The sequence below is a fragment of the Nannospalax galili genome, unplaced genomic scaffold (assembly GCF_000622305.1).
Source record: "Nannospalax galili isolate Female #2095 unplaced genomic scaffold, S.galili_v1.0 scaffold50, whole genome shotgun sequence".
In the NCBI taxonomy this organism is placed as follows: domain Eukaryota; kingdom Metazoa; phylum Chordata; class Mammalia; order Rodentia; family Spalacidae; genus Nannospalax; species Nannospalax galili.
Window position 1 is genome coordinate 2,772,685 of NW_008328749.1, and position 8,736 is coordinate 2,781,420.

The following is an 8,736-nucleotide window of genomic DNA, read 5'->3' on the forward strand; positions in this document are numbered from 1 at the left end:
AGCATTAGCCATGCAGGTGTTCCAACTTGAATTCATTCCCCATGCAGGCCTTGACCATTGACTTCACTCTCTAGAATTCGAGTAAAGGTAGTCTTAAGAAGAGAACCTATTACAAAAAGTCGTCTTCTGATCAACACTGAAGTCATGGCACACATGTTCCCCATGTGTCATGCAAAAATGGATGAATTCAAATGCATGCTCAAGCTTGTGCATGTGTGTATATAGGCACACACATGTGCATGCACACAGACGAAAACAACAATAAATACAGTTAATACTACTGTTTAAAAGATGAAATGAGCAGTAGCGATGGCTCTGTGGTTAAGAGCACTGCCTGTTCTTCCAGAGGACGTGGTTCACTTCCTAGCACGACGATCTGTAACTCCAATTCCAGGGGAATCCCATGCCCTCTTCTGGTTTCCAGAGGATTTTCATGACAAGGGTGCCCAGGTCGCCTCGCGTGACATGCTTAACAGGCGCGGGACCCAGGCTGGGCAGCCTGTGGAAATGGGATCCGCCCCGGTCGGTGCTCAGTCTTCCCTCCCATCCCCGGTACTAGTTCTGTGCTCTTTTCTCTTTCCTGTGTAGCTAGATGACCCATATGAACGTATTGAACGTCCGCGGGGAATCGACAGACGGTTCTAAACACAGTGGTGCAGGAGTCTTCTGACCGCTCACATCCTGCTGTCAAGTCTATTATTTCACTTTTGATTGTCACCAGGCAACAGGGGACGGAGGGAACGGAGGAATATCTCATTGTGTTTTTATTTAAATTCTCTTGAGCTCAATTTTGGTAAGTATAATGATGCTAAATACTTTTATTTCATGTTCATAATATTGGCTGTTTCTAGGAAATATGTATATTCACATTCTCTAGCCATACTCGATTTTTTCTTCGTATTGTAGAGTCACTAGCTTTTTAAACCAATGATGCTTAAGTCTTTTACTGGGCATGCGATTTGTACATGTATTCTCCAGCTTTGTGGTTCATCTTTTTAAAGATGCTCTTTGATGCAGAGAAGCTTCGATTTTTGTGAAGTTCAATTTATGTTTAGATACTTGTGGGTTTGAGAACATAAAGAATAATTTTCAAATCAGTATCCAAATATATTTTCATAATTTAGTCAGCATTAATATTTATAACTCATCTATTTGAGCCAATTTAAATTGACATTTATATATGGCAGGAGGTAGAGGGTCGATTTTTAAGTTTTGCCTTTCACTAGTCAGTTTTCTCAGCAGCATTTGGTAAAAAAGACTGCTACTTCCTTTATTGTTTTGTAATCTTTGCCAAAAATCAAGTAAAAATGTGTATATCTCTTAGTTTCTAAATGTATTGCATTGATCTGTATGTCTACCTTTATTCTCTACCACACTCTTCAGTGTTCAGCATACATTGATTTTGTTTTTGCTTCAGCCTCTCTCTCTCTCTCTCTCTCTCTCTCTCTCTCTCTCTCTCTCTCCTGTGTCTGTCTCTCTCTCTCCTGTGTCTGTATCTCTCTCCTGTGTGTATATGCCATGTATGTACTGTGGTGCATGCATGTGAGTGTGGCGTGCACTTTGGGCACAGGTAGTACCCAGAACAGAATCTGTGGCATCTCCCATCACTCTTTGACTCATTGTGTTGAGACAGGATCTTTCAGAGAACCTAAAGACATTCTTTTCTAATGTGATCTTGGGATCAGTCTGTCTCCATCCCTCAGTATTAGAATCATACATAGCAATTTCTGACATTTTATATGTGTGCCGGGGGTTTCAATTCAGTTCCTCATGCCCAAGACAGATGTCAGGTCAAGCCAGACAAATTCCCAGTAGAAGAGGTAGAGCAAAAAGCCCCAACATTGGTTGAAGAAATGTTGGCAACGGATAGCTGCTGGGAGAGGGTGAATCAGTTTTCTTTAAGGATGTGATGCTGGGTAGGTTGGCCAGGCTCCAGAGGATGGACCCATGCTGAAGGGCATTTGGGGGCACAAATTAAACTCCATAAGCCAAAAAAATAGTAGGAGACATGAAATCTGGTGAGGAATGGAGATGGGGAGGTTTAATCCTGCCCTTTCTTCCATCTCCTTCTTTCCTCTATATCTTGGATAATTTAAAAAATCATATGAATTCCTCATGAACTACACCACAGAAACTTTCTAGGCCAGAACATCTATTTTTCTGTGGGTTTAATTTGTTAATCTAACGTTTTCATTTTTTATGTATTAAGATTGTCTTTCTCGTCTTGCATATCTATTAACGAAAATTCCTTTCTTGTAATTTTCCATTTGTTGAACTTTTCTATTTGTTAATGTACTATCACAGTGTTCTCTAGTAATCCAGTTTATTTCTGAATAATGGATAATATTGTCTCCCCTATCATATCTGAATTTACTTATGCAAATGTCTTTTGTGGGGTTAGGGAGTCATTATCTCTAAATATTGTTTTAAACATTTTGTCCTTACAAAGATGAAGTTCCAGGTTGCTGATGTGTACTTCTATTTTCTGGTTTGATCTTATCAGCTCTACTCTTACTTCCTAACTTCTGCTATTTTGAGTTCAGTATTAATTTTGAGAAATTATGATCATTGATTTGAAATATTTCCTTCATTATATTGTAACAATTAAAATGTGTAAAATTTCTGTTCACTGCTCTTTTCTGCCCCTAGTCAATGCTGTTGTAATGAAATTCTTCTTCTGATTGTGTGGTTATTAAATAAATAATTTTAAAAATATATTTTGTAAGTCTATAAAGTCATCGGGTAGATTTCAATGGTAATGTTTATCACCCCAACTGTGAACCTAGAATTTACAGCCACTTTTGAAAGAGATGCATCCTTGCTCTGGAGTGTGTTACTGAATATGTTAAAGCTGTAACGTAAAAAAAATCATTTTGAGCCGGGCGTGGTGGTGCATACCTTTAATCCCAGCACTCAGGAGGCAGAGGCAGGCAGATCTCTGTGAGTTCAAGGCCAGCCTGGTCTACATAGTGAGTTCCAGGTCAGCTGGGGCTACAGGAAGACCCTGTCTCAAAAAGATAAAAAAAAAATTATTTTGACTTTTTAATTTTTTATTGATTTTTTTTGTGTTTTTCATACAGAACATCTCAATCGTTTTTTATTGAGATTTAAAAATTTCATACACTATTTCCCACTCATATCCAGACCTCCGACCCCATCCATGCCTCTCCCCCAACACTGAACCCTGTGAATTCTGCCATACATGCTGAGTCCTATTCATTTGGGTGTTTATATGCAAATGTCCTTCAGTGTAAATGTGTCCACTGGAGTCTAATCAGCCCATCAGGTGGTCGTGTGTAAGTCATACTCTCCCTCACATAGCAGCAACCAGTCTCAATCTAGTGCTGACCTGCCACTTATTTCTCACCTCCCCTTTGAACCCTTGTTTAATTGAGCCGACATGAGTGCCATGTTGGACGCCATCACTGCTGCAGGCACACATGAGCAAGCTCCATTGTCCTGGAAGCCTCTACCTCATTTGTTCATGAACCAGCCATGGCTCTTACAATCTTTCTGCCTCCTCTTGTACAATGAACTATAGGCGGGTGAGGATCCATATAGGAGTCCCATCATACACTCCACAGTCTCTTATTCTCCAAAATTTGGTCAGTTGAGGCCTTCTGTATGTAATGCACGCTGATGTACATGGAAGCCTCACTGGTGAGAGTTGAGGTGTGCATTAGCCCTCTCTTTCTCCCTTATTCTGTCATGTTCCATGAGCCTTGATTATAGGAAGTCTATTGCAGATGTGTTACCTAGTACCAGGCATGTCCCAAGTGTATGTTCTCTATGCCTGACCAGATGTGCAACCCTGTGGTAACCTCCATCTGTTGCAAAGTTTCTTTGATCGGTGCTGTATGGATTGTTATTCACTCTAAGGGAGGTCTCTTCTATTTCTCACTGTATTCCCTCCATCTTTCAGTTATTGACATCCCCCCCCACACACCATGGTCCCTCGCATGTAAAAAATATGGAACACTTTACAAATTTGCATGTCATTCTTCCACAGAGGCTGTGCTAATCTTTTCTTATTGTTCCAGTTTTAGTATATGTGCTGTTGAAGTGAGCACTGAATCTTAATCAACTTTATATGTCCATCCCCATTGGCATCCTCCCATAACCCCCACCCTACTGAATTCGATATACTCTGTCATCCCTGCTACTGCCCACTGTGTTGTTAGTGTGCCCAGCCATTCCCCAGTGCAAGTCCATCTGCAGAGTCTAGTCAGCCTACCTACAGTCCCTTTTGTTAGGACAGCTCTTCTTCATCTAGCAGCAATCAGTTGCCAACATTTCTTTAGATAAGATTGTGGTCTTCTCTTCATTATCCCAGCTCTATGCTGGGTTACTGTCTACCTGAATTTGCATGGGATGTGTGTATGCTGACACTTATGCCATAGAATCATATGAGCAGGTTCAGAGGAGCTTATAGGATTCTGTTTCTATATGGTCATGCAAATCCTCCCTGGCTCTTACAATCTTTCTGCCTACTCTTCTGTGATAGTCCCTGAGCCTTGGGTGGATGAAGTTTAATAAAGGAGTCCTGTCCAAGGACCTTTACTTAGCAGACTCTTGATCTCTACACTTTGGCCATTTGTGACCTTTTTTGTTCCTGGCCCTTCATTGCAAAGGGGAGCTTCATTATTGAAAACTCATTCTTTAGTGTCCTCTTTTTTATCCCTGTTCTGTGTTCCATGATCCTTAGGTGTAGAGATTGCATTGTCGATGTGTCTCTCAGGCCTGGGCAATCCATAGACAGTGTCTGTGTGTGACCAGTTGTGGTACTTGGTGTTAGCCTCTGCTGCAAAATGAGCTTCTTTGATGACTTATGACTGGGATATTTGTCTTTAAATATAAAGATATATATTTTGTACATAGTAAGAAATCACATTAGTCTAGCAATGTGAGAGTTTTGGGGTTTTCTCTAAGATCTAGGACCACTCTGACCATGTGTATTATGTTATGTTATGGTACCACACTTGAGTTTCCTCCCTTTCAGTGGGCTTTAGTCAAATTAGGCAGCTGTTGATTCCCCCCATGAAAAAAGTGCTACTACTTCTCCAGTGACATAGGCTGGGCTGGCCACCGATGTGGTTATTTGTTCTTGAAGCTGGTGTTGGATCATCCATTGATGTTTTCCCTTGGCACTTTCATAGCATTCTCCAAAGCTATGAGACCTGCATTCAGGGGAAGTGGCTTCCAGATCAGTTGCAGCTCTATTGCTCCAAATCCTGTGTCTGATGTATGTTCTCTCTTTGGCAGTGGGGTCCTACCTTTAAGTTCTGGGAAGCCATAAAGGGCTGTGGCAATAGCCTGAGTAATTTTGGGAGTCTCTTGGACCACCCCGGACAACAACTCAAAGGAAGGTATCTCCTGTCTGGCACTGTTTCTTGTTATGTAGCCTTTTGTTATACACATGGACTCATGTAGAGATAATAAAAGAAATTTAATAAAGAAATAGAAATACAGAGGAAAAGTCCCTAAGAAATGCTGACAATGAAAAACACAAGTCAAATAAATGTTTTTCATTTTCACCATTTCTTAGGGACTCTTCCTCTGTATTTCTATCTCTTTGTTAAATTCCTCTCCACGTTTTCCATGATGTTTATTATTTCAATCAGATACTTGTTTTCTCAAACAGGAGTTCAATTTCCTTTTTGATTTTGTTGAACATACTTATGCTCATTATTCTGAGTCCTCTTCAGCTTCATCTGTGTCACTCTAATTTTCCATTCCTGTAGGATTAATCATCTTTAGTTACATTTCATTGCTTTTTCTCATGTCTCCTGCCTTTCTGCATTAAGATTTACCTGTATGAGGTTGTTTGGTTGCTTTTTAAAAATAAGCTATGAACACTTTGTTGAAGCGTTTGCAATGTTCAAGTGAGGCTCGATGTGGTAAGTGCTAAAGTTTAGGTGCATAGTTCAGAAAATAGTTCCTCAGTTCAAGAGCTCAGGGTACCTAGTACGAACTCTTAAACCCTTTCCTGAATGAAACATATTTTCTATGTCTTTGAATATATTTTCTGCTGCTTGTGGCATTGCCATTATATATCCCCTCAATCCTTAGGTATTGTATCCTCTTCATGTCAAACTATATTATCATTGGTAGATATGAAGTTTTTTATTTTCTTTTATTCTAAAATCCTATTTTCTTCACAAACAGTTTATTTTCCTTTATCTTCACTGTGCATAGGTAAATACATGGTTTTTGACATATGTTTAAAGGGTTTTGGTACAAACTCTTCATTCTTTGCAAACAGACTGTAGTAGCTGCCAGTATTAGATGCCCATTTCTATAAATTTTGTGTATAATAATGAAAGTACATATAGTTACAGTGAAGTCTTATTCCACTTTACGGTTAACTCCTCGACAGAATTGTAAGATCCAGCTTTGGGCATGCTCCCATCTTCCTGGAGGACAGTTGTATAGTAGGACACCCTTCATGGTCTCAACAGTGCTCAGTCGACAAATTGAATTCTACTTATGGTTTTTGATAATGTGGACATTGATGTTATTCCCTGTTTTGAGCCGATTGAGTTCAGAATCTTCTGCAGTGAGAGTTGTAGTATTTGAGGTGCTTCTTTCTGCAAGATAGCTACTCCTTTTTCTAGTGTTTTCTGATAATGATATTTGTCTATGGTTTCACCTACATGTCACATGTATCTATTACTTTATTCATAATTGATTCCCAATAAGTGTCCAGCTCTATCATTCTCTGACTGAACCTGAAAATGGACATTTTGTTTAGTCTGGCCAGTCAGTGAGCTCTGGAGATCCACCAGCCCTGCTCCCCAACCCTGGGGTTGCATGTGTATATGACAATAGATGGCTTCTACATGGGTGCTGGAAATTTGAACTCAGATCTTCAGATTTGCACTCAATTGCTTTTTACATACTGAACCATCTCTACAGCCCGTAATCGTTATTTCAAACTATTTTCTACAACATTGAACTTTACAACATAGCTATAAAGAACATAGCTAAACTTTGTCCTATTTTGAAAAAAAAAGGGATACATGCATACACACACACACACACACACACACACACACACACACACACACACAGAGTTTCTGTTCAAGTTATCAAAATCAAATTGAAGTTTTACATATGTTCCCAAAGGATAATTGAGAGAGAGAGAGAGAAAGAGAGAGAGAGAGAGAGAACCTCATTATTCTGTTTAAAGGCTTAAATTGGAACCCCAATTAGTCCATGAAATCAATTTTTCCTGAAACAATCAAATTCATAGAAGAAAGCAACTATAAATCAGTGCATTTTAATTCCACTTTGTGTTTGAAAATGACTTTAGACTTAAGGACAAATACCTTTCAGGGTTATTTTACAAAGAAATCATGCTGTGGCTTGGTGTTCTGCAGGATCCAAACAGAATGATATGTCTCTTTAAATACAAATGATATTTATATTACTCCAATACTGAATATTTACTTGAAACTAAAATTATAAAATTCTGTTAGAAATGAAGTTAAAGCTTGTGGAATATTTGCAAAGTTGAATCACAGTGGGCTTCTTAATGATTTTGTATCAAAAAACCCCTAAGATCACTCTAAAATGTATTTGATGTATGTGTATTTGTGTGTGTGTGTGTATACATATGTGTGTTTGTATGGATACACGTGTTCCACAACAGGTGGATGGAGGCCAGAGAAAACCTCCACTGTGATTTCTTGCCTTCCACTTTGTTGAAGCAGCATCTCTCTTGTTGTTCACTGCTGTAAAGAACAGGCTAGCTCACTGCAAGCTCCAGGTAATCCTCATGCCTCTCACTCCCATCTAGGGTGGCTTTCCAGGTTTATTTTGTTTTATTTTATTATTACATTTTATTTTATGCTACGGTGTCTCACTTTTACACTTATTTTTTCTTGATGTTCAAATTCAATTAGTCTGTCTTTCCTGAGCCATCTCCAAGCCCTGATTTTTTTTCTTTTGGTAAAAATTCTAGGTTGTAAAAGTGAATTCCTAAAATGCCAACATATGCCAATGTTGACTATGTTGTTATTTTTTAAATTTAAATTTCTCTTTGGCCTGAAATACTGCTAGTTCTTAAACAAAATTACTTATCTGGGAAAACATCCTGAGATTTGACAAATAATTAGTGAAGGTTGCCTGTTCATGTGTGGAAGGAACCCATGATTACCATCCCACCTTACTGGGATACACTGGAAGAGGCCCATGTGAAACCTCCTAAATTCAGGTGTAGATACAGCTAGTGCCTTTTCTTCTTCTTTCCAGCTTTAGCAAACTTCTGGTAACAAAAGAGGCAACATTTTGAGATGATGAATGTCACAGTCACCATGCAGGCCAGCAGGAACCCAATCACATCCAGGGAGTGGTACTGGAACCAGCTGAGGTCGTGGGCTGCCACCCGAAGGTGCTTGGCTCCTTTGTGGCGCATGACATACTCCACCCAGAAGACGGCTCGGTTGAGGGGCTTCACTGGCTGGTCGTGGTGAATTCTTGATAGTCTCATGGCATTCTCCTTATAGCTGAAGACAGACATAAAGGAGAAATACAGACACCAACATTGGAAACCAATTAATTTACTTAAGTTCATCAGGTCTATGAAAGGTTACTGGAAAGAATCATGAAACTGAACAAATGCCATAGAAGAGCAGTAGGTGCAGTGCGACTTTGATTAGGACATGATAGCATTTTTGGCAATAAGTTGGCATATTCTGATGAAGAAATACTGTCCAAAGATCAAAAGGAAAAGCC

The 8,736-nt window shown here is 39.4% G+C and overlaps 1 protein-coding gene and 1 non-coding gene across 2 annotated transcripts in view; both read right to left on the reverse strand.

The window, feature by feature from the left end:
• Positions 1-3,964: 3,964 nt before the first annotated feature.
• LOC115069679 lies at positions 3,965-4,070 on the reverse strand. Its single transcript, XR_003848919.1, has one exon. It is a non-coding gene; the product is annotated as a U6 spliceosomal RNA (small nuclear RNA).
• A 3,175-nt stretch (positions 4,071-7,245) lies between these two features.
• The window catches only part of LOC103731320 (UDP-glucuronosyltransferase 2B31-like), a 19,560-nt gene continuing 18,069 nt past the window's right edge, over positions 7,246-8,736 (reverse strand). The window contains exon 6 of the mRNA XM_008829695.2: positions 7,246-8,507. Within this exon, the coding sequence (XP_008827917.1) occupies positions 8,228-8,507 (280 nt within the window). The 3' untranslated portion in view covers positions 7,246-8,227. The remainder of the gene's footprint in view (positions 8,508-8,736) is intronic.